Below are 26,388 nucleotides of genomic sequence, written 5' to 3' on the forward strand. Positions count from 1 at the left end.
CTGTCCTGGGCTCCCCATTTCCCCACTCTGTCCCCCTAACTCAGAGAGACTGCTGGGCTCTGTTAGGGCTTCTCCTCCCTGCCCTGTGTCCTGGACACTCTCTCCAGGAAGGAAGGTGGACAACTGTAGGCTTGCTTTACCTCTTCTCTTTCCCTTCTCTTAGGGATCACAAGCCTTGTGCTGCCTGTTGATCAAGGTCTCAACGCCATTATTTTATACATTTATCTGAATTTGTAGTTGTTTAAGATAGGAGAGTAAATCTGGTTCTTTTTACCCCATCATAGCCCAAAGCAAAAGTCCATAAACTGAGTTTTTAATTCAAATTGTTTTAATTTTAATTTTGAAAAACTTACTTGGTTGCTTTAAAAGTCAGGTAGGTTATATTTAATTTCCTATGTTCCGCAGGCATGGTTAATTTTGTCATTCTTTTTCTGCAGGCATTTTCAATGTTTCACTTTCTCTTTATGTCATATATATGTTTATATGTTTCCATCATGTCTTGGTTATGTTATAGTCTATGTCTCATAATTCCAATATTGAAGTTTATGAGCCTCTTTGTACCATCCTTTGTTTTTCTGCTTTCAATCATATATTTTTCCATTTGAACTTCTACATTTCTTGCTATGAGCTGCTTTTTTTCCTTGCATAATTATTTGTGCCAATTCTCAGAAATCTAGGTTAATTGTAGATTTCTCTAGAGATTTTTGTTTCTTTCTTCCAATTTTTAGGTCATCATCAATCGAGGACAATTATAAAAGTAAATTCATGGCGTGAAGTTATTATGGTCCAAAATGGGGAAGTGAATTTGGACTAAAATCACAGGAGTAGCAGCTATGGTTGCAAATTATCAGAAAGCGTTGTGTGCTCCTTTTTTTTGCTGGCTCAAAGGCAAATTTCCTTAGGCTACTCTGTTTTAGGGGGTGAAGTAGATTTTGTTTAGTTTCACCCTTACTGAGGATACGAACCTTGTTTCCCCAGATTTTCAGGGAGGGGATGTCTCTTAGTCTCCCCACATGAATGAGCTCTGGGCATCACTTCCTGTCTATTGCAGCTCATGAACCCAAGACAACCAAAGCTAAGATTTTTACAGATTTGGCAAATGCCCTAAGGATAAAAACAACCTTTCTCTCTGGATTATTTGTCCACCTTTACGTATTGGTCTAAATCATTATTCTCTTGATTATTCTACTATAGTTTTGGATGCTTTTTATATTTTATCGATTATTTTTAGTGGAAGTGGCAGCTTTAAAATTCAGCCTCCCAGGTTATGGAAATGGAATCCCATGATCTATTTGATGATTGCTGGTTTTTACCTGGATCCAGGGCAGGTGCTAGGATGCAAGTCCACTGAAACCAATGCTACCTTGAGTCTTCTAGGAACGGTGCTCCTTTCTGAGCTGCTTGTAATCCGCCCACAGTAAGACACACACAGAAACTGAAAGTGAGTGTAAGCAAGTAAACCTCTACCTTATCTTGTCCCAGACTGGTGACTGTCATGGAGAAGATGAGCATTTCTATTATGTCATTGGATCTGCTGAAACAGTTTGATTATTATCTCTTCATGGACCAGAGACTGAGCGGCAGAGTTTCTAAACTAGGATGGTGTTTAGACTCTTGGTGGGGTCACATAAATACTGATCAATACTACACTCTCCCAAGAACTATGTGCACAACGAAATATAAATGTTAATGTAAAATGTCGGTGTATATAACTAAGGATCCTCTGAAGTCTTACAGATCTTGGTTTTTTAATCCGAGCAAGAGACGAAGGCAGGGAGAAGACATTTTGAGGAATCACTTTCTCATCCCACAATGCCACTCCCCTTATTTGTGAACATACTAGAGTAGACAAAAGCTGGACCCCATGACATACTATCAAGGCAATATGTTGAAAGATGTCACTTATCCAACCAAACCTGGGTATCTACAATGTGCCAGATGAGGTTCTGGTTTCAGATTACTCCCCCAAAAAAGTTGAAGTTTGTCATTTTCTCCCATCCCTCACCCTTAACATGACCCTTAGAACCTGTACCCTCTTTCCTGTTGGGAGAATCCCACACTTAAAGAGTCTTGGAAGGAAGCAGAGAACCCCACCACCCATAAGAGAGGAAAACCCACTTTCCCAAACATCCTTGCAGTTGGACATGTCATAAGGCTCCACCAGTCAGCCGGCCCCATGCTGGACTCTGACTCAGGACGTGGTGACACAGATAGACTGGGGCTGTGCAGAATGCATTTGGCAAAGGTGGCGTGAGTGGCAGTGGTGTCATGAAGCAGCCAGGGGCAGCAGAGACAGCAGTCCTAGCTGCAGGACCCAGTGTCCAGCACCAGGAGGGTCAGTGGTAGCAGCAGTGGCATCGGTGCCTGGAAGCCGCGGCAGCGATTCCTATGAGGGACCCGAGGCCCTAACCCTTTCTCTCTCTTTCTATCTACATTCATTTATGTTTCAATTAGCGCAGTTTGGAATCCACGGTTCACACCAGGAAGTGAGTGAGAAATCCACATAGGGAAAAGATTCACAGGGCAAGGATTCAGAGATTTTTTCCCAGTTTTATTGAGATAGAATTGACATATAATATTGTGCATGTCAGAGATGTACGAGCTGTTGATTTGATCCTTACACTGCAAAATGATTAACACCGTAGAGCAAGCTAACACCTGCATCACGTCACATAATGACCAATTCCTTTTTGTTCTGAGAACATTTAAGAACTCTCTTAGCAACTCAGACTTTCTTTTGCTGAGCTGATAACCACTTCCAAAATCTACCACCTGTGTCACCCACAGTAGACACAACAACATATACCTCCCAGCATATGTCTTCCGTCTTTCTTCCCAGCAAAAAAAAATGTTAAATGTGAATTTAAGATTCCTCTTCACCCTGATCACTCTCTGGTCATTGGCATCAGAGGTTCCCAATCTGGCCAAGCACCAGGATTGCTGGTGGGCTTGTTACAAAATATTAGAGGCCTCTCCCCAGACCCACTATCTTAGAGTATTGAGCACAGCACCCAAGAATCACGTATTTAGCTAGCCCTACATCTGAGGCTGACGCACAGCGATGTGGCAATCCTGGTCTATGTTCGTGCTACTAAATGTGTGATCTGAAGACCAGCAGCATCAGCACCAAACGGGTTATAAATGCAGACTCTCAAGCTCATCCAGACTGTCTAGATCTTAAGGAGATGTCCAGAGGATTCTTGTGCACAGGAAAGTTTAGGACTCCCTGGTCTCCATGCCTTCTAGATGTGGTGTGAGAACTGTGCAGCTTGCTCTGCATGTGTGGTCTGATCAGATGACCTACCACAGAAGGGACGGGGCTCCCGGGTTCAGTCCTTGTTCCTTTCTTTTCTACAGTCATCACTCCCCTGGTGACCTCATTGGTTTTCAAGCCTTTAAATATCATTTATATGGTGTCATCTCTCAAATCCATTTCTGCAATCAAGACATGTCACCTAAACTCCAGACTCAAATTATCCAACTGCTAACCTCACTTGCATTTCTAATAAACAACTCAAATTCAACATTTCCTAAATCGGATGACTATGATGCTGCTTCCTCAAACGTGTTTCTTCTATCCTCCTCTCCATTTCCACTGAAGGCACTCCATATTTCTACTTGCACAGTCTGAAATTTGGGGTGTCCTCCTTGATCCTCTTCCTCATAACCCAGATTTAATCCATTAGGAGATGCTATAAAGCCCATCTTCAGAAGGTACCCAGAATCCAATCACTTCCTATTATTTTCTCTGCTCACAATCCAGACAAAGCAACAAACATCTCTAGCCCAGGACACGGCACCAGTCTCCTACAGTTTTCCCCACCAGTTGCTTGTCCTTCACCTCTTGATTCTGCACAGCACCACACTGGTGCTTCTAAAGAGAAGGCTACAAGGTTATCTTCTGTTCAAAACAGTCTTGTAACTCCACATCTTACTCAGGAAAGTCAAAACCTTCCAATACTTTCGAGGTCTACAGGGCCTGGGTGTAATTCAGACCTCATCTCAATATTCTCTGCTCCAGCCACACCAGCCCCCTCGCTCTTCCCAGAAACAGAGACACACTCCTGCCCTAGCGCATCTGCACTGGGGGTGCCCCTGCTTGCAAAGAACTTCCCCCAGACATCCTCGTGGATAACTCCTCATGTCCTTCACATCTTTCCTCAAGGTCACCTTCCCAGTGAGGCCCACACTGACCACCCTAGGAAAACAGCCACCTTCCCTGTCCCCACACGCTTATACTCTGGTTCACCTTCCTGAAGGCACTTAAAACTTTTAACATGAACACTTCCCTTATTCACTATGCTTATAGCAGTCTGCCCCTCACCACTAGAACACATGCTCCCCAAGGCTGGCAATTTCTGCCTGTTTTTAATTCTCTGAGCTTTCCTAGATGTAAAAATACTTTGTCATCTATCTGGCAAATCAGTTGAATGAATGATCAGTATAGAGCACCTCCCTCTTCTAGAGAGAGTATCTTTCTTAATGTAACCTCAGGTCACATGCTGTTTTGTGGCAGCTACAACACAACCTCCACTCACACTGACATCAGCGCCACCTGTACTTTTCTCACAAGCGCTGCTCTCCTGTCCTCCCTCCCACAGCCGCCCTCCTGCACACTCACACACACAATTATCTCTCTTCAGAAAGGAGAATCCTAGGCTTACGGGACCTATTTTTCCAATCCATTGTGAATCTAAAGTAGATTCAACTTTATAAATCCATGTGTTTGGATCAGAGCCAGCACTAGGATGACGAGGGCTGAGGGCAGAGAGATGGGTCAGGCTGCAGAGAAGACAGAAACCCAGCGGGAATTTATGTGAGATGAGAAACTACTGAATCCTTCCTGTCTACTACTTCCAGATTCTGGTTCTGTAGAAGGGTGGAAAGATGGAAAGAACAATCCAGGAAACAGCTCTAGAGAGAAGGCAAGAAGAGAATGAGTCCACAAATTGGTCTCTCCATACCAGAGTCTCCTGTGTGCACGGGCCACCCTGGGCCTCATGGGGACAATGACAGGCCAAACGACTCCCGCTGCTGTCAGAGACAGGGACACCCAGAGGACAATGAAACCTGAACTCAAAACATGAAAAAGAACGGGTATAATCCAAAGAAACAAAGTCTAAACACACAAAAGGCAGGGGCTGAGGGCCGGACCCTGGACGGAGCCTTGGCTGACCTGGCCACAGGAAGCCCTCTCTGCCCACGGTCCTGAAGACACGACAACACCCAGGTGATGTCCTCATCCCTGTGATCAGAGGTACTGATGGAACGAGGTTCTATAGATGGAACCAGGACAAAGGATCAGAGAGATGCGCCAGCCAAGGAATGACAACATCACAGCACACGATGTACTGAACACCGACTGCACACAGGCCCCATCCACACACAGACTCCGCACAGCAAACATGACTTCTGGAAAGTTCTCAGTGCTTCCATTTATTTCCACTCTCAAACTTTAGGAATCTTCTTCTTTAATTAACACATCAATCCCTTAGAACAAGAATTAGAAAAAAATTCATATCTGGATCCATATTTTCAGCAAGGAAGCAAATGATCACTAGTGAGTGCAACAGGAAGTTAAGACAGGGAGGGAGCTGGCCCAGCCCCACCTCTGCTGCAACAGGAAATTTCATCAGGGAAAGCACAAAGGTCAGTGTGGGGAGGGGGTCGTGGAAGGCAGGGGTGGGTCAATTTCCCCACCTCCTCTCATTATGCTAATACGAACACAGACACATTCAGATGCCAGCTGCAGAAAGAGAAGAGAGGGGATCTGAAGTCACAAAGTAGGAGCGTGAACAAATCTTGCATCACTTGGTCTCCCACAGGGCCACTGTCTCACACTGTAAAAGAAAATAATCATGAACAAATTCATGTCAGTCACATAAGTGTTGACATTCGCAACAGCCCTCTGCATGCTCAAAATACACCAAAGAATCCCCATAAACCAGTTGTGTCCCCTCTGCCCCAAAGCCCCTCCCCACCCAGGCCGTCCAAGTCTCACCTTTCTGTGGGAGAGACGCATCAGATCCCTGGGCACTGTCACTGTCTGGGGTAGAACAAAACAGGAAGTGGTCAGAGCCCACACGAGATGAGACTAAAGGAGGAACTACAGGGTGAGTGAGCTCCCCCCTCCCAGGGCTCCTGTCTACACTATTTCAAGGGTCTCAGGGATCAATCCCCCACTCAAACTTACTTGCAGCCTGCACGTAAATCCCTCTTTTTTCACCTGTGGGAAGAAAACAGGAAGAAGGCTGGGCCATGAGATCCTAGAGGAACCCCCTAGTCCTGGACCACAAGGAAGTTTCCAGAAGCATGACTGAAGACCCAGGGAAGGATTGAGAAACATGAGAAAAGAGATGTGTGAGGACTGGACCAACTGCTCTCCTGGAGGTCTGTCCTCAGCAGGGACCCTGCCCTCTGACCTTCAACTGCTGGGAATCAGGTCCCCAGCACCAGAATTAGCAAGGTGAAAAAATCTCTTTCACTTTCATAAGCACTTTACAAAACAGTGTTAGCAATCAGCTCCAAAATGGAAAGTGCATGAGTGTGGATGGTACGTCTCATTAACGGGGCAGGGCAAGTTCTGCTTGGTTCTTGAAATGCCTCAGGGGCACAAGAAAACTCAGATCCCAAACCCCCTTCCTTACCTGAACGCTTCTTCCTCCAGATCACAGCTCCAGCCCCCACAGCTCCAAGGAGACCCAGGACAGCAATGACGACCACGATGAGGATGGTGGACTGAGGAGGCGGCTCTGGGGAGGGAAGGGAAGGTGAGGGCCCTGACCCCCAGGCCTCAGCCCTGACCCTGCTGAAGGTTCCAGAAGGGCTCCTGATTTCCCTGAGAAGAGGCTCTGAGCCCACGGCTCCCTCCTTACCCCATCTCAGGGTGACGGGCTCAGGCAGCCCCTCGTGCTGCACATGGCACGTGTATCTCTGCTCCTCTCCAGAAGGCACCACCACAGCCGCCCACTTCTGGAAGGTCCCGTCCCCTGCAGGCCTGGTCTCCACAAGCTCCGTGTCCTGGGTCACGTCCTCCCCGTCACGCTGCCAGGACAGGCTGATCTCCTCAGGGTAGAAGCCCAGGGCCCAGCACCTCAGGGTGACCTCATGGTCAGAGATGGGGTGGTGGGTCACATGTGTCTTTGGGGCATCTGAGGAGAAGGGTCAGAAAATTCACACTTTCAGTTACCTCCATGGGCCACTGAAGCAGCACTCATGTGACCATTCTGAGAAGGGACAGGACAATTGGTTTGGAAGGAGGAAGCACAGAACCCAGACATCAGCCTGGACTTGCGGATCCAGGATAAGCTCAGATTCCTTGGAAAGTTCTAGAATCACGGTGAGAGCCCAGAGTACGAGCCTTCAGGTTTCTAAACAGGAGAACACAAACTTCTGGTTCTGATCTGAGTGGAGGGTGAATGATTCACAAAAGCTGGAGTCAGGCCTGCAAAGATGTTCTAAGGTCGAGAACAAGGCGTTGAGAAAGTCATGGGTCACAAGATGGCTGCCAGGGTCAAAGGGAACCAAGGACGGCATTTCAGGGATGGTCTCCCCTCCTATTCCTGAAGAAACCGAATTCCTTCACTGTCCTTTAGAGAAGGGCGGGCCCTCTGGTCTAGTCATCACAGAATATGAAAACCTGGGTGGGTTCCTTTCTTTTCTGAGGGAGGGAATTCTGACACTTACCCCCTTTCCGCCCTCTCTGTGGGAAGCCAGCCCGGCCCGAGGGGAGATCGGGAGGCCCCGCGGCCCCTCGTACCCGCGCGCTGCAGCGTCTCCTTCCCGTTCTCCAGGTATCTGAGGAGCCACTCCACGCACGTGCCCTCCAGGTAGTTCCTGAAGTCCTCCGCCGCACCGGCCGCCTCCCACTTGCGCCGGGTGATCTGAGCCGCCGTGTCCGCCGCGGTCCAGGAGCGCAGGTCCTCGTTCAGGGCGATGTAATCGGCGCCGTCGTAGGCGAACTGACTGTACCCGCGGAGGTGGCGCCCGTCTGGCCTCAAGTCGCAGCCGTACATCAACTGGTAGGTGTGAGACCCTGACCCCGCCCCGAGGTCAGCCCCGCCCACTCGGCCCCGCCCCCGCCCCCGCCCCGCAGGGATTAAACCTAAACTGAAAATGAAACCGCGGATAAGTCCCCGCCGGCTCTTCCCGGGTCGGGGGTCGGGCGGGTCCCGCAGCCTCGGGGTGAATCTCGGACCCGGAGACTCGGGGAGACCCCGGCCCGTCCGTGGGGATGGGGGTCGCGACCTGGCCCCGGGCCCGCGTCGCTCACCGGCCTCGCTCTGGTTGTAGTAGCCGCGCAGGGTGTTCAGGTCCACTCGGAAAGTCTGTGCGTTGCCCTTGGCGGTCCGCGTCTCCCGCTCCCAATACTCCGGCCCCTCCTGCTCCATCCACGGCGCCCGCGGCTCCATCCTCGGACTCGCGGCGTCGCTGTCGAACCGCACGAACTGCGTGTCGTCCACGTAGCCGACGGCGATGAAGCGGGGCTCCCCGCGGCCGGGCCGGGACACGGCGGTGAGGAAATACCTCATGGAGTGGGAGCCTGGGGGCGGGGAGGGGCTGAGAGGCGGCCGAACCTCCTCCCGGCGCGGGTCCCGGGTCCGAGGGTGATGGGGCCGGGAGGGGGAGGGGGCTATGGGGTCGTGAGACGGAAAAGGGGCGGCGGACGGAGAAGCGCGGGAGACCCCAGTGGGTGAGAGGAGAGGGCGGGAGACTGGGGAGGGAAGGAGCCGGATCAGGACGCGGCGGGGCCGAGGTGGGGCGCGCTGAGCGGGTCTGGGGCTGAGTCCGCGCCTTCTCCGGGGGTCCTGCGGCCCCGCGGCGCGGTCCCCTCGCTCCGCCCCCGGCAGAGGTCGTTTCCTCCCGACCCCGCACTCACCCGCCCAGGTCTCGGTGAGGGTCAGGGCCCCCGAGAGCAGCAGGAGGAAGGTTGGAGGCATCATGACACGCATCCTCACGATCTGGGGAGAATCTGAGACCCGGGTGCTCAGTGCAGACTTTATAACCCGGAACAGCGGAGATGCTGATTGGCTTCTCTAGAAACCGCACACCCAATGGGAGTGAGAACTGGGGCCGCGTCGTGAGTCTCCAGGCAGGAGGAGCTGACACAGGTTGTGAGAGGGAGAAGTGAAACTGAGGGAGACGGGGACTCCCCAACACTGAGCTTCCCCGCCCCAGACTCCGCCCTCGGGCTGAGACCCTGAGAGCCACGTCCGGGGACCTGGGACTTTGCCCTGACCCCTCTCCTCCTGCACCGAGAGCTCTTTGTCACACCGTCTCCCTGAGTCCTGGCCCGGGGGCTGTTTGAGTCAGCGATTGTCAAGCATTTTGGTTTCAGGATATCCATACAGTCTTCAAATTAGCGAGGGCCCCGAGGGTAATTTGTTTATGTTGGTTATATCTATCAATATTTACCTTACTAGGAACAAAAGTTTTTAAATATTTTAATTAATTTATTTAGAATGATATTTATAACCCACTGCTAGTTAAAAGAAATGTTTTTCTGAAAAATAACAATTTCCCACAATAAGGTAGGAGAAGAGTGGGTCTTTTTACACTTCATGTTTTTGCAAGTGTCTTTCTTGTCTGGGATTAGAAGACCACTGGCTCTTCACATTTGCTCTTCATTTCATCTGTTATTTTGGTTGAAGTATATGAAAAAAATACCGCCTCAGACAAATATGTAGGAGTAGTATTTCTAATAAGCTTTCCAGATAATTGTGGATATTCAACTTTGATACTAAAATGAAACTACACAAGTGGCAGTTTCTCACAGGTTATTTGCAAGGTGGAACCTGAAACAGTACCATTGAATATTTCCTATTCTGTTACATTAAAATCCACAGGCCTATTTTACATATTGAATGGCTCTTGTACTAATGTATGATTTTAAAAGTAATGCACTGTTTCACTAAGTTATGTGGATCTTCCTGTGTTGATGCATTTAACTACAAACTATCAAAATATCACGTTTGTTGATGTGACCACAGATCTGAACAGGAAAGTCTGTCAGAACGGGGAAGCTGCCAGGCTTACATGGTGGACACAAGTTTTCCAAAATTCTCATTTTCTCTTGAGAGCTTCCTTTTGATCAAGGCAGTAAGTCCTGTCAGTTGTTACCTGTCAGTGGATTTTCTTGAAGGGAGAAGCTCATGTTCATTTTGAGACAGTGCATCCCAATTAACCACATCTAATAATCCTAGTTCCTGTCATTCATTCTTTCAAGTAAAAGTGGTGTTCCATGAAAAAGAGGCTAGCCCAGCTCACACAGATTATTCTCCTAGGGACATAGTACGGGGGAAAGTAGCAGACGGGCTTTATGTGTACTTCCCACGTCATCATGTAAGATATTTTTAAAATGTGGATTTAAGGATAATGACTTGGTAAAGATAATAATTTTTAATGCTTCAGGACATTTTAAAGTGAAAGTGGTATTTTTTTTCTGCAAGTAAGTCGTGGTGAAGATAACTCCCATTGCAGTTTGGTACCACGGCCTCCATTCTCACTAATTTTTACCTCAGTGCAAATGTCAACATACTGAAAAGGCGAATGATGTCTAGTAATGTTATGAAAAGAGTTTTACCTCATGGATCCGTGAAAGGATCTCAGTGACTTCAAGGATTCCATAGACCACACTTTGAGAATCGCTGTTCTCAATGAACCGGGGAGAGTCTCCCAGCGGGTCCCCCCCTTTGCCTCCTCTTCATTTCCCAGAATTCCTCTCCATGAGTTTGGACTCCCTGCTTCCCAAAACTTAACTTACAGTGTTGCCCCTGGTCTCCTCTAGAAGACAACTCACTTGCTGGAAATTTGATGCCAGAGAATGTCCTCAGTCTGGGATGGGAGGTGAAGGGAAAGGTTTTCTCTTTGGAACTGGGAACAGTTTGTGCCTGAGGCACCAGACCCACTGATGACCTATGTTGGTTTTGTTATACACCAGCTGGATATGCATTTTTGTCTCAGACAGAAATCTGACGTATCTCTAAGTGAAATAATATTGGGTCTTTCATTTTACATGGGTCTGATGCATCTGATTTGAGGCCCACAAAGTATGCTGAGCAGCATGTCCAATAGAACACCCTGTGATGAAGGAATTGTTCTGTGTCTGCACTGTCCAATATGGGAGCCAGTAGCTATGTGTAGCTATTGAGCACTTGAAATGTGGCTACTGTGCTGAGCAGTTGAATTTTTCATGTTATTTACTTTCAATTTAAATAACCATATGTGGCTGGTAGCTACCATATTGGACAGTGCATATCTAGAATGTTCTTAGTTTTCAGTGTCCTCCAGAAAAGATACTGTGTGACTCATAGGTTGCTGTATATTAAAATTATCTTCATGTGGGGATCATGGGTTTGTCTATGTGGATCTTAGACATATCCTTAAAATATAACATACCCAAGAAGTTTAATTAATATGTATTTTCACAACTAGAGTGTACAGACATTAGCCGATACATAATTCATCACCTTAAGGTCATAAGCATTCAAAAATGCCCATCCCTGGAGCTAGTCCTTGCGTGTGTTACACTGGGACTCTTGGTGGTGTTATCTAACCTGGCAAACATAAGCAGAGAGGTTAAATCTTCACTTAGCCCAAGAGAAAGCATTTATTGGACCCAACGTACATCAAATACTTTGAGGCCCTGCACCTGCTTGTAAAATTACAGAGCAGAAGATGTCAGCCTGAGGATTCCACCGCCTTAGAATGCTTCACTTACTGCTCCTTCCCATACTGCCCCCATAATTCCAACAATTTTCTCTGTTTCCCTTCACCCTTGCACCCCTCTCCTAGATGAAAATATCCATGAAATGTTTACAGTTGTGGAATGAAGAATTCTGTAAGCATGACCCAAAGTTGAAAAACCATAAAGAAATACATAAAACGTGTCTGTGTCAACCGCACACTCACAATGATACAAACACTTGCCCATAATCAAGTTCAAAGACGCATAAACAATTTTGACAGAAAAAGGGTAATGACGTGCCTCAATGTTCTTCAGCCAAAGGCCACCAGGAGCACATCTGTGGGCCAAGAAGTTGGATGTATTACTTGTTACCTTGTGGGAGAACACACACCATTGGGGACCACAGTGCCTCTTAGTGTGAAGGTGTTAGAACATTCATAGGATTTGGGCTTTGGTCTGGTGATTTGGGGAGGATCTATGGAAGCAGGGGCTCACTCTAGATTGCATGTTGTCAGGAAGTGGGGGCAATTCTATGAGTGGGCATCTCAATAAATCTTGTCTGTAGACAGGGCCAACTCGAGCAAGGATAAGGAAAGAAGCAGCAGTCGCTCATATGAGCCAGCACAGGAAGATGTTTGGTATTTTGTGAGTTGCACAGTATCTTGTTTTTGTCTGTGCTGAGACAAAGTGCTGTAGTGGTCTCGTTTTGTCTCACTTTGTCATGTTCTCAGTGTGTCCTTGTCTGATGTTGATGTTCTGTGAGATGAGTTATGTCCATCTCCAACAGGAGAATAACATTTCAGGTGGTGAGCACCAGGCCAGCTTCTGACAACACTGAGAACTAGTGGTAAGTGTTAGACCAGTTCCCAATGTTGGGGCTACTTTCCCTTATTTCTAAATTCAATATTTTAAGATAAGCCCTCCCAATAAATAATAATTAAAGAATATTGAAAACAAAATGGAAAAAAAGCAATGCAAATGTGAAACAAATATGGTAGTAATAAATAAATGTAAACAAAGTGAGAATGTGGAATAAGAAATGGGAATAAAAATTAAAATCTATCAGCTTGGCAAAGATGCAAGCAAGTGATGAGAGTATTTACCAGAGGGCATGGAAAGTACACTGTCCTAAAGATTGATGGGGTTGAAAACTGGTACAAAATGTCTAAAGGCACTTTTGAAAAATATCTCAACAATTTAAATTGACTTAAGTTTTGATGCAGAAATTTCTCTTTAGGAATTTATGCTGAGGAATAATCAAACGTGTTCTCAAAAATATGTGTTCAAGGATGTTTCTTAAATTGTGGTTTATATAAGCAAAAGAATGGAATTTATCTAAATGCTTTAATCTGTATAAAGATGGTAGCTATGAATAGTGGAACACGTCATATGTCTCAAGCAATGATGCCATGATTTACATTGAGGGTCAGATTTAATCCTCAAAGCAAACCCATGAGGCACCAACATGTGATCCTTTTGTACAGACAGGGAAACGGAGACTCAGAGAGGTTTAGGAGCCAGGGTTGGACCCAGGGAGTTTTCTCTCAGAGCTTTGTTGGCTTGTCTTTCATTGATTCTCTGTCCACTGTTGGTGGCAGGATGACTCTGCACCCCATGCAAATAAACTGTTTCAATGTTCCAGAACGTTTTATGACAGGAGGACACTAGACTCCGAGCTCAGGAGGACCTCAAGGAACAGTGTGAATTAACTGTCCAAACAGTAAAGTCCATCATCCAGCATATGTTTTGAGGTGTCCAGTGCATCAAAATCTCCTAGACTCTGGAGATACAGTGAAGAGCAAAATAAGACCCTGGTGATATGGAGCTTGCATTGTTTTGAGAAGGTGGACATTTAGCAGAAATGACACAGATGAATGAAATCACTCCTGAGCTAAGAGCTATGAGGAAAAGAGTTCACGACATCATGAAAGCAAATAACCAGGAGACCTAACAGGTCCCCTACCACTATCATCAATAATATATATCGAAGATGTAAGAGATATATGACATATATAACAGGAACAGAGCTATATACAATTATTTACAATCATAGAACAAGAAAAAGCACTTGAAATAAAAAATGTGACCATAGAAATGAATAATTAAGTAGATGAACTGGAAGAATAAAGTCATACTCCCACTAGATAGTTCAGATGGAAAAGTCACGGCAAGCAGGGGAGAAGACCTATGAGAATATTAGTCTATCCATCAGGCATTCCAACACATTAATAAGATCAGTTTCAAAAAGAATACAGTAGGAAATGATAACAAAAATTTCAACAAAATTTCTCAGAGTTTACAGATAAAGTTTACATTTTGAATGGCCTAACCAAGTTCTTATTACAGTAGATGAAAACAGACCCACACCATGACAATCACAACGAAATTTCAGAAAGAGGATAGAAAAGAAGAGACCTTGAAAACTTCAAGAGGCAACAAACACAGGCCCGGAGTCTAGAAGACATTTTAGCAATGCCTTCCAAATTCCAAGGAAATGTATTCCAACACGGAGTTCTTATCAAGTCAAGATGTGAGTAAGGGCTGGGGCAACCTAAAGACATTTCAGATGTTTAGGGTTTCAATGTTTTACTTTCCATGTTCCCTTCCTCAGGTTACTGCCAGGCAAAGTGAGAAACAGTAATGGAGAAAACCAAAAAATGGAAAAAATGGGATCCACGCAACAGGGGAGCTAGAACAAAGAAGACAAAGGGCTCCCAGGGTGAGGTGAAGGAGATCCGGGATGTCAGCCCTGCCCCAGGAGTGCAGGGAACCTGTCCACGTGTGGCAAGACTGAGGGCTGTGAGACAGGTGTTTCCACAAAGATGAAGTTGGTAGAATGCCTAATGTGCTCAAATATATTTGTGAACATTTAGACTCTGGGGAGAGTAGTGGAATGATTTAATAATGAATACAACAGAAGCTAAGCAAATGAAGGAACAAGCTATTTACTAACTCCAAGGAACATGAAAAGTTGATTCAAGAAAGGGAAAGATATCATAGTTTCCTAAATGCTCAGTTGTGACTAATGTTTACTGGTCTTAATAATGCAGACACTGCACATTGAGCTAATCAGTTGTACAGTAATTATATTGGGAGGATGGGAGAGTGTGAAAGAAGAGCCAACTCACCAAAGACGATGCATAAAACTGAATAACAAAGAAGGAGCATTAGAAGCATTCTCTTTAGAGGCAAAGAAGTAACAATTAGAGAATCAGTTAAAAGAACTGAAACAAGTTGTCTCTGAGATTCAGGAAATGGGATGGGGCATCTGTCTTTGTAACAAGCCTTGTAGAAGTGTTTGACCTTTTAAACTAGGTGCAAATGGATATTTGGTAAAAATAAAAAGACAACATGGTGGGTGAGAGAATGGACTGAGGAATTATTCTGTGAGCAGCGTCACAGAAATAGAGCAGGTTGGAAGGAGACATTGAATTGAGTGGTGGATTTTTATGAAAGGATTTTGTTTTGATTTAATTAGTTTCTTTCCTTTTTTAAAAAATGGAAGATATTACAGCATGTTTGTATCCAGGAATGAATGAGCCAGTAGAGAGTGGGAAGCTGATGATGCAGGGGAGGGAAGGGACCTGATCCTGTGCCCAGACTGAGAGGTGGCCTTAGGAGCAGGACCATCCATCATCACTGCTGTGAAGGCAGAGGATACAGGTACAGATGTAGGAGTGTGTGGGGATGATGGTGCAGTTCTCACTTAATCTTTCTTTGAGTGAAAAAGGAAATAAACTCATCACTTTAGAGTGGGCAGTTGGGAGGGAGAGGGGTATTGAGGAGGGAGGAGAAAGTGAGAAACAGCCCCCTCAGCAGGTGTGAGAGTGAACTGCCTCAGGGAATGGCATCTGGAGAGAGCAGGGCTGGGGCCCACTGAGCTCTGTGCTCATCAATTTAGAGAGAGAGTTCCAGCCCTGGGGCAGCAGCAGGAGGATATATAATAGGCCAGGAGAAACTGCAACAAAATATCTCCAACTGTGAAGATTACAGTTATTTTTACTTTGTCCTTCATTACTTTTAACATTTTATTATTTTTCTATAGTGAATATACATTATAACATATATATTGTACATTATACATACACCTCATAATCAGAATATAAAAGCTTTGTTTAAATTTTAAAAGGGAAGCAGATGGGTAGGAAAGTCCAGAGCTCGGGGCTCAGAGCTGGAAGTGCTGGGCTCTGTGACCGGGCAATGAGCTCACAGAGCCTTTGCTCCATCTCTCAGGACGCTGTTCTCTGTGGAGGCCAAACAGGATCTTTCCCTTCTTTTGGGGGTGTGGTCGTTTATTGGGATCTTGTCAGCTCTAACGCTTTTAAGGAGATGGTTTTTGTAGTTTACATTTCATTTTTAGCCATTTTCAGGGGGAGGATTGGTCCATACAATCTAGCCCACCTTTTTCAGAAATGGAAATTTTAAAGCAAGATAGTTGAGTGAAAAGTTGATTGGTCCTCGAGTAGAGGATCAGAATCTTAACCCATGATGTGAGGGTGATCTGTCAAGTGTTTTACAAGAGTGAGCGATTTTAATGCAATTTATTTTGAAAACATTATTCATGCACATACAAGAGAATTCAAATGCTACTCAAGAATATATACAAATATATGTCACATCATCTCTCCCCATCTCCTAGTCACCCAAGTCCTCTACCCAGAAACCATGAAAGTTAGCAATTTCTCATTTCTATTTCCATTAAAATATATCTATGCGTTACTGTGTACTGCTACGTCAGTAAAAGGGCTCAAGACACACATGGGAGAGAATATTAGCAAATAATATATCTGACAAGGGACTTGTTTGAAATATATATAGAACACTTAAAACTCAACAATAAGAAGACAACTCAATAAATAAATGAGCAAAAGTCTGAACAGACACCTCACCCAAGAAGATACATGGATGGCTAATAAGCATATGAAAAGATGCTCAACATCATATGTCACCTGGAAATGCAAATGAAAACAACAGTGATAACCATTATACACCTATTAGCATATCCTAAATCCAAAAACTGGTGATGCCAAGTGCTGACGAGGATGTGGAACGACAGGAATCCTTGTTCACTGTGGGCAGGAACACAAAACAGCACAGCCATTATGGGAGATATTCCGCAGTTTCTTCTGATGAAAATAATAACAATAAGTTTTCACATATAGAGGTATATGGGGAAGTCATTCTGGTTTAAATCTGATTTGGCTGAAATTTATTTTTCCTAGAGCCATCTGACTTGTGGCCCACCAAACAGGCATTGTACATTTGTTTCAAACATTTTCCTAAAGCAAAGAATGCAGTCTTTAGAGAGGGGATGTAACGTCTCCCTTTGTCTGATGCCGATACCAAAACTTCTTTGAAGATAAGCTTTTCTTTCCAGAGAACCAAGGTCAAGTTGACCTGTCGTGCACCTACTAAACTGCAGCAAAACACCTCCTTGTGACTTTGGAAATAAATTGTATTCCTGTCATGCTTGCTGTATGTTACTTTGTTCTGAAATGGGATATAACCATGCTATAAACCACGCTTCCCTGGGAGCTTGCTTCCCTGCTGGAGACAGTGTTTCTGGGCTAGTCCTCAGCTCAGTAAGTACCACTCTATTTTTCTTGTCTATAGATTGGTTATAGATTATTTGCGTCGACACTTTAAAGCTACACATCGACTTACCATACAAGCTACTGATCACTCTCCTAGGTTTTTACCCAACTCATTGGAAAACTTACATTTGCCTAAAAACCTGCATGCAAATGTTTATAGCAGAACACCCTTTAAATGTGGGCTGCACACAGTGACTTCCTTCCCAAGACTACTGTGTGGAGAGGGACAAAGAAAACAGGAGCTTCACAGGGAGAAAGCTGGGAAACACGACCTCAGCCAGGTGGTGAAGGTTAACATCATCAGTGGTCAATCGAGTAGGTATTATACACCCTTGAAGTGCTGTGTTGAGAATGGCACTTCACCCCTGTGGGCTTGTTCCCAAAATCCACAGCCCCTGTCAACCAAACTCATATGAGGGACAGTCTACAGTATAGATGAGCAGTACTCCTCAACAGTGTCAAGATCATCAAAAACAAGGAAAGTCTGAGAAACGGTCACAGCCAGAGGAGCCTGAAGGAGGCGTGACTGGGACGTAATGTGGTATCATGGATGGGATCCTGGAACAGAAAAAAGAAAAAGTAATGAAATCCAAATAAAGTGTGGAGTTTAGTGATAATGTATCAATATTGCTTCATTAGCTGTGACAAATGTATGATAGTGATGTAGACGTTAACAACAGGGCCACCTGAGTGTGGGATATGCAGGAACTCTGTACTAACTTTGCAACTTTTCTGTAAATCTCCAATATGTATTCTACAATAAAAGAGTTTATTTTCTAAAATAGCCCTTAGAAAAGAAATAGGGAGTGGAAGAAAAAATTATCTATTTTTCAGTTTTCCATAGTGTTGTCATCAAGGGGCTGGAGAGAGGGGTTGTGGGAGAAAAGATGGAAGCCTTAGACGCAGGGCAGGGCTCCAGAGCTCCCCTCTTAGCCAATCCCTGTCCCACGCTCGAGCCTGAGCCCAGGGCTGCTCAGAAGGCATCCTCATCCCCCATTGATGTCCAGCCTTCAGATCAGCCACCTCTGCCTGATCAGACCACAGCTCATCCTCTCCACTGGCTGTGCGAATAGGAAAGCAGGGTGGTGGTGCCCCCGTGTGGCCACAGGGCTGAGAACAGAAGACCAGAGGACCCCTTTGGCCCCTTCCCTGGGGACCTCCTGAGGGTCTCCCTGGGCTCCCAGCAGCAGGACAGGGCTGTGCACAAGAGGAGGAGCCCCTACTCCAGTGTAAGGTTCAGAGTCCGAATCGTTTCCCCAAATACACGCTGTCAGAGACTTTTTCCTCTCCATTGAATGACCATGGGCTTTGGCCTCAGGGACGAGCAGATCTCCAGGCCATAAAAGCTGGTTCCCAGGTCCAGGGTGGACCCTGCAAACATACTGGGTGCCCTCAGTCTCCTGGATGAGCCCTTGAACCCCAGAGTCTCTGTCACTTGTTCCTGTGGCTGCTTCCAGGGATGAAGTCTCCTCCTCCAGGGGGTCACTTCTAGATTCTCCATCCCGAGGATGGGGTGGCCGACGGGGAGGACGAGGAAGAGATCCCCAGGGTAATGGTCTAGGGAGATGGGGAGGCTCCTGAAGTGAGCAAAGGGAGGGACATTAGGAAGATGGAGGCCAACAGGAGTAGACAGGGAGGAACCAGAGAGGAAAGGGGCAGGGGAATAGGTCACCTTAGTGGACACCTGTGTGGGGGGGACTGGGTTCTGTGTGGGGAGAGGCACAGGGGCCCTGCGGTCTCTATTTTCTGCTGCTGGTAATTGCACAGGTGTTGTAACTGGGCTCCATAATTGGCCCTATAATTGGTGGGTAAGCTATACTTAGGTTTGGCATTTTTCCATACTTATGGTGCGATATAACTCAAACACACTTGGCAAGAAGGGCAGAGAAGAGGAGAGGGGAGGTGATTAAGGGGCTTCCTCTCTTCCAGAGCAAGCCCCTCCCCTCAAGCCCTGACCACCTTATGCTGGGGTCACTGAGAGAATGAAATAACTGAGAGGAGGGAAGCGCCAGGCCTGTGACTCCCTGGAGGGTACAGCCCTGGCCCTGATTCCTGGGTTTCCAGTGTCCCACTCCCTGCATGATGACTTCACAGCCATGTCCGAGTCCATCATTTTTTCAGAGTCCTCAGTGACCTGGACATCTTCTCTTCATCTGCTAAGACAAGAGGAGCTGCTGCTCCATAAAGAGTGCCCCAAGGCCAGGGACAGGGAGCCGTCGAGCTGCTGGCGGCCATGGAGACTGTGTTCCTAGAGGGCAGAGGGCAGGACATAGGGTGGAGTCTGGAGACTACAGTGGGCTTCAAGGAAGTCAGTGATGTGTCGCGGCCCAGGCTTCTATCCAACATTTCCCTCAGAACCCGAGTGGTTCCTCCCATTCTCCAGGCCTCCAGGACCACGGATCTGAATACCATCCCCAAGGACACCAAGGGTGAGCTCCTGCCCAGGCATTAAACACTCCACCCTTTGGAGCCTGGAGTGTGCCCCCACTCTACGCTTCAGCCCCTATAGACCAGGATCCTGGCACCCTGCCTCTTCTTCCCCTTTGTGGACCTAAGTAGACACTGACCTACTATTTGCATCCCTCAGTCCTTGCTGCCTGCCACCTCCAACCCCTGAAACTGAAGGTCTTGGAGTCCTGGACCCAAATCTAATTTCTGGGCCTGCCCAATGACCTAGGAGTTTGGGGGTCACAGGTCAGGGGAGGGCTCCCAGGGTCCCACAGGCTGCAGCTGAGCCACGCCTTCCAGCTGCACAGAATCAGCTGATTCTGGAGATGAGACTGGGCCCTGGAGGACTTCTCCACCTAAGAATCCTGCTAGCTATCCAGGGTGCCCTCGGAGTGCAGGGGTCTGCGGAGGCAGCTGGTGTCTGGCTTAGTCCTGGGCCTTGTGCTTTGGCAGCGTGGAAAGTGCGGAGGGGCTCTGTGTGGCCTTCTGTCTGCTTGGCTCTGGCCTGGGATAAGCCAGTGAGGAGCTCCTCCCCTAATTGCTTCCCAGGGAACCACTCACCTCTCCTGTGTCTGTCTCAGCTTCGAGGAGATCTCGTACCTACACTTCTTCATTCATGAACAAATGCTTATTGAGCATCTGCTCTGTGCCAGGCAATATTGTAGGTCCTCTGGGATGTATCACACCAACTCAGGCAAAACCCTGCCCTCATGGAGCTTATGTGCTGAAAAGAACAGAGTAGGGTAGATGAGGGAACCGGTTATAATTTTAAATATTATCCTCAGGGGAAGCTTTCCTGAGAGGTGACATTTGAGCTGAGTCCTGAGGGGGTGAGGGAGTGAGCCCTGTGGTTATAGGGAGGAAGCGTGTTCTAGATCACCCTCTGCACAGACCTGGGGCTCTACTGGGGAAGCACTGAGGCTCCAGCAGGAATGGGAGTGGGCAGACTGCAGGAAGGACTTCCTGTAGAGGAATTGTGGGGATCTGGGTTTATATATCTCATGACCTGCTCCCCATTTGTGAGATTCATGGAATCCTGGAGATTGGAGGAGGATGAAGGGCCTGTGGGTGGAGGGAATTTGTGAGAGGAGGGAGGGAGCTGAGGTCGGGTCCTACCCCAGCTCTGTCTCTGTGCTCACTCTCTCCTGCACCAAGTTTGAGGCGTAAGTGATTTTGATGTGGTCAGCAAATCCTAGGATAGCTGGATCTGGAGTAAAGTCACTCTTGGCAGAACATAAAATTAAAGAATTTTCAACTCCTAGAGGCTCAGAACAATTTCCAGAAAGGTAAAGTATGAGAAAAAGCATGTAACATATCTCATCAATAATCTTTTTATTGGTTATGTACAGAAATTATATTTTGATTGCTCTGGGTTACATCAAATATTAAAATTATTTTCACCCATTACTTCTTTACATGTGTCTGCCAAAAATTTTAAGTTACGTCTGTGGCTCAAATTTGAGGTTCCAATGATTATTCTTTTGGATAGCACTGTTTTAGAAGCTTAATAATTTCAGATGTTATGTTTAGGTCTATGCTCCATTTCAGGTTAGTTCTTGTGTACGGTGTTCATTCTTTTCTGTGTGTCACTTTGCTCCAGCATCATTTCTGGAAAAGACCACCCTTTCCCCGTTGAATTACCTTTCCTGCTTTTCCTGAGCACGTATGCGTGGTTCTACTTCACTCTTAGTTCTACTCCATTGATCCAGACCGTCCTCATGCCAGCATCACTTCACTTTGATTACTGGAGCCTGTAGTCAGCCTTGAAATCAAGTCGTGTGCATCCTCCAAGGTTCTTCTGCTTTTCAAAAAAATTATTTTGACTATTCAGAGTCCTTGTATTTGCATATAAATTATATAATAAGCTCAACATTTCTTTTAGAAAACGTGCTAGAGTTTTGATTGGCATTTAGAATTTGGGATTGAGTTGCATTTAATCTATAGATCAATTTGGGGAGAACTGATACCTTGATGATAGGGAGTATTCCAATCCTTGAATATGGTATTTCTCTCCATTTATTTCATTTTTATGTACTTTTTCTTAGTACTGCTATGTAGATTTCAGTGTACAAATCTTGCACACTTTCTTTAAATTGATATCTAAATATTTTGTTTTGATTCTATTATAAATGCAATTTGAAATGTTTCATTTTCCTAACTTTGCATTGCTGGACATAGGAATACAATTGTCCTTATACCCTACAATCTTGCTAAATTCACCTATTAGTCCTAGAAGCCTTCTTTGCCTGAGGAATTTCTGTGGACACAATCATGTCAGTTGCATATTAAGACTTTACTTCTGTTTGCAATATGTATCCCTTGTATTTCTTTATCTTGCATTATTGCTCTGGCTAGGATCTCCAGTAGAGTGTGTAATAGAAATGAAGAGAACCAGCATCCTTGCCTTGTTCAATGTCTTAAGTAGAAAGTAGTCAGTTTCACCACAAAGTATGATGTCAGCTGTAGGTTTTTCATTGATGCCATTGATCAAATCTAAGAAGCGGCCTTTTATTCCTAGTTTGCTGAGAGATTTTTTCATGAATAGGTACTGTCTGTTTTAAATGCTTTTTTTTTGCATGGAGAGGATCCTATGGTTATTGTTCTGTGTTCTATTAATATGATACATTAGATTGATTCTACATATTCCTCCAAACTTGCAACCTGAGATAAAACTTACTTGGTCGGGGCCAGTCCAGTGGCAAAGTGGTTAAGCTTGTGCGCTCCACTTTGGTGGCCTGAGGTTTGCCAGTTTGGATCCTGGGCACGGACCTGTGCACTCCTTGTCAAGCCATGCTGTTTCAGGTGTCCCACAAATAAAGCAGAGGAAGATGGGTACAGATGTTAGCTCAGGGCCAGGCTTCCTCAAAAAAAATCACAAAAAACTTACTTGTTGATAATGTGTTGGATTCAATTTGCTGATGTTTCCTTTAGGATTCATGAGAGACTTTGGTCTGAAGTTTTGGTATCTTTGTCTGGTTTTGGTATCAGCATAATATTAATCTCATGAAATGATTTGGAAAGTGTTTCTCTCTCCCTTATTTTCTCCAAGATTTTGTTTGGGACTGGTGTTGATACTTAAATGTTTGATGGAATTCACCAGGGAAGTCATCTGAGCCTGGAGTTTTCTTTGTGGAGTATTTTTAAATTATGGATTTAATTTCTTTAATTCGTACCAATTGTTTAGGTTTCCTAATGCAGTTTGGTAATTTGTGTCTTTAAAGGAATTTGTCCATTTAATATTAGTTATCAAATCTATTTGCTTAAGTTGTTCAGAATGTCTCTTATTGTCCATTTCATGTTCTAAATTTCTCTCTACACACTGCTATTCTTGCATCCTACAAATGTTTTTTTCTGAGGAACATTGGCCCTGAGCTGACATCTGTTGCCAATCTTCCTCTTTTTTTTTCCTCCCCAAGGCCCCCCAGTACATAGTTGTATATCCTCGTTGTAGGTTCTTCTGGTTCCTTCATGTGGGATGCCGCCTCAGCATGGCTTGACACGTGGTGCTAGGTCTGCGCCCAGGATACGAACTGGGGAACCCCCGGCTGCCAAAGGGGAGTGCATGAACCTAACCACTAGGCCATTGGGCCAGCACCCTATCCTAATGTAAATGAAAATTACATTTTCACACAATTAAAATTAAATCTAATTTCTCTTGTGATTTCTTCTTTAACGCATGGTAACCCATGGCTTTGAAATCTGTTGATTAATTTCCAAATATTTGGGGATTTTCTACATATCTTCATGTCATGTTTTTCTAATTTAATGTCATTGTGGTCAGAGAATATATGATATAATTTCAATCCCTTTAAATTTATTGAGACTTATTTAAGGGCTAGAATATGGTGCATTTTTGTGAATGTTCCATGCACACTTGGAAAAAATGTCTATTCTATTCTTGCTGAATGTGATACTCAATGCATGTGGTTTAGGTCAAGTTGACTCACGATGTGTTTCAGTCTTCTTTATCCTTACTTGTTTTTTGTTTACTTGTTCTATTAATGAGATAGGAGTATTGATCTGTAAATATAATTGTTAATTTGTCTATTTCTTTTTCAGTTCTGCCACTTTTTGCTTCATCTGCTGTGGAACTCTGTAGTTAGGTATGCATATATTTATCACTTCTGTCCTCTTGTGATCCTGACCTATTATCATTGTAAAAAGTCCTTCTTTGTCTCTAGAGATACTCGTTATGTTAAAGTCTATTTCACTTCATAGTAATACAGACATTACAGTTATCTTATTCTTTCTATTTACATGGCATATTCCTTCACCCTTTAACTTTTAACCTATTTTTGGCTTTGTGTTTAAAATTTTTCTATTATATAAAGCATATAATCTGTCTTGATATTTATCCAGTGTGATAATCTCAACCTTTTGATTGGAATTTTAGTCAATTTATATTTAATATGATTATTAATATGGTAGTATTTGGGTCTATCATTTTGCTATTTGTTTATTTTTCTCATTTCTTATTCATTTCTGTGCCTCCTTTCCTACCTTTCTTTGTTTCAAGCAAATACTTTTTGTTTATGGTTTTATCTCTTCTAGTGACTTTTTAGCCATATTTGAGTTATCGTCTAGTGTCATTTTCCTTGAGCACGGCAGATTTCCTTTAAAATTACTTTATTGCACGACTGCTAGCAATGAGTTCTCTCAGTTTTTATTTATCCAAAACTTTCTTTACTTTGCCTTATTTCTCCACACCTTAAAAAATTTCTTAAGGTCTTTACATAAAATAAAATTAAACAACTTTACATGAACAGTTGGATGAATATCAGTAATTGTTTACACTCTCAGAACTACTACCACAGCCCACATACAGAACCGTCCCGTTTTCCTAAAAAGCTTCCTCACACCCCTTTGTGTTTGATCTTCTCTCCCTCCTCCCAGCCCTAGGCGACTGCTGATCTCCTTTCTGTCTGTAATTGTGAAATTTCTCAATCCATTAGATTTTGTCTTTATGTGGTATCTCTCTTTATCTCTGGCAATGCATTCTATTTTGAAATCTCTTATTTCTGGTATTAATACTGTCACTTCAGCCTCCTTATGGTTACTATTCATACAATGCATCCTTTTCTATCAATTTACTATCAACCTGTGTCTTTATATCGAAAGAGCCTTGCTTGTAAGCAGCATATAGTTGGGTGTTGTTTCTTAACCTATTCTGACAAGTTCTGCCTTTTCATTGGAGTGTGATCCATGAAGTTCATATGGTAGTTGTTGATGTGAGAGATACTACGTCTATCATGATATTTTCTGGTTTTGGTTCTTTCGTGCCTCCTTTACTGTCTTATGAGTTCTCATCAGAAAACAGAGAGGGAGAAGAAAGTGGAACAACTTTAATGACATGAAAGAAAAGACTGTCCATCCAGAATTCTATATTCAGCAAAAATGTCCTTCAAGAGTGAAGGCAAAATAAAGATATTTTTAGATAAGAAAAATTAAGAATTTGTCTTTAACAGATCAGCACTATAAGAAATGGCAAAGGAAGTTCTTCAGACTGAAGGCAAATGATACCAGATGGAAGCTCAGACTCTCAGAAAATATGAAGTGCATCAAAAATATTTGGGAAAATGCAAAGGGCCATTTCTCCTTTTTCCTTTGACCCTTTTTTGGTTCCTTTTACACATATAACTGTTTGAAACTAAAATTATAACTTTTTCTTGTGAGGATTGTAACCTATATAGATGTATTACATATATCACCTATAACAAAAAGATGGACATGGGATACAGGCTAAATGGTCTCAAGGCTTCTAAATTTATGTGAAATAGTGCATTAGTGATTGGAAGTAGAGTGTCTAAAGTTAAGGATGTATAGTGTAATCCCTAAGACAACTAGTATAAAAATAAAAATAATACCCCCAAAAAAACCTAATTGGAAAATTAAAATAGGATTCTAAAAACAATATGAATATTTTAAAAAATCACCTTTATTTTGAAGGATAGTTTCAGTGGATATAGAATTCTTCTTTGGAACCTTTTTTCTATCAGGACTTTGAATATATTGCTCCAATTTCTTCCGATGTCCTTTGTGTCTAATGAGAAGTCACTCACTGCGACATTTCCTCCCTGTTCGTTACTCTCCTATTTGTTTGTAACAAATTACTCCAAAACTTAGCAGCTTAAAGCAGTGAGGATTTATTACCTTACATGTTTCTGGTGGGTGAGAGAAGAAGGAGTGGCTTAGCTTGGGGGTTTAGCTCTGGGTGTCTCATAAGTTTGCAATCAAGATGTTGGCCAGAACTGAAAAACATGAGTAGCATGGAAGGATCCACTTCAGATCTTATTCATGGGTTGTTGGCAGAAGCCTCAAGTCCTTGCCATGTGAATATCTCCTTAGCTGAGTGTCCACACAACATGGCAGGTGACTTACCTCAGAACAGCGACCCAAGAGACAGTAGACCCAATAGGAAATCACAGTGCTTTTTAAGACCCAGTCTCTGAAGTTGCACATCATCACTTCTGCTCCATTCTATTCATTATGAATGAGCCAAGAAATCCAGCTCACACTCATGGGGAAGGAAATTAGTCACCGTCTCTTGTGTATTAAAGAGTTTGCGGACATTTTGAAAATGACCACAGTCCATCTTCTGGCTGGAATGGAATTATTTACATTCCTCTATCAAAGAAATAAAAATTATTCTGACACTTATTA

At 44.3% G+C, this 26,388-nt stretch overlaps 1 protein-coding gene across 1 annotated transcript; it reads right to left on the reverse strand.

Moving 5' to 3' along the window:
- Window positions 1-5,406: 5,406 nt before the first annotated feature.
- Window positions 5,407-9,125, reverse strand: LOC106825489 (saoe class I histocompatibility antigen, A alpha chain). The gene is made up of 8 exons (XM_070516754.1): window positions 8,879-9,125; window positions 8,273-8,542; window positions 7,760-8,035; window positions 6,876-7,151; window positions 6,648-6,752; window positions 6,194-6,226; window positions 6,002-6,046; window positions 5,407-5,840 (listed from the first exon to the last, which is right to left on the reverse strand). The coding sequence occupies exons 1-8, from the start codon at window positions 8,949-8,951 to the stop codon at window positions 5,836-5,838; spliced, it is 1,083 nt and encodes a 360-aa protein (XP_070372855.1). The 5' UTR covers window positions 8,952-9,125; the 3' UTR covers window positions 5,407-5,835.
- Window positions 9,126-26,388: the final 17,263 nt, after the last annotated feature.

Source organism: Equus asinus, chromosome 8 (assembly GCF_041296235.1).
Source record: "Equus asinus isolate D_3611 breed Donkey chromosome 8, EquAss-T2T_v2, whole genome shotgun sequence".
Taxonomy (NCBI): domain Eukaryota; kingdom Metazoa; phylum Chordata; class Mammalia; order Perissodactyla; family Equidae; genus Equus; species Equus asinus.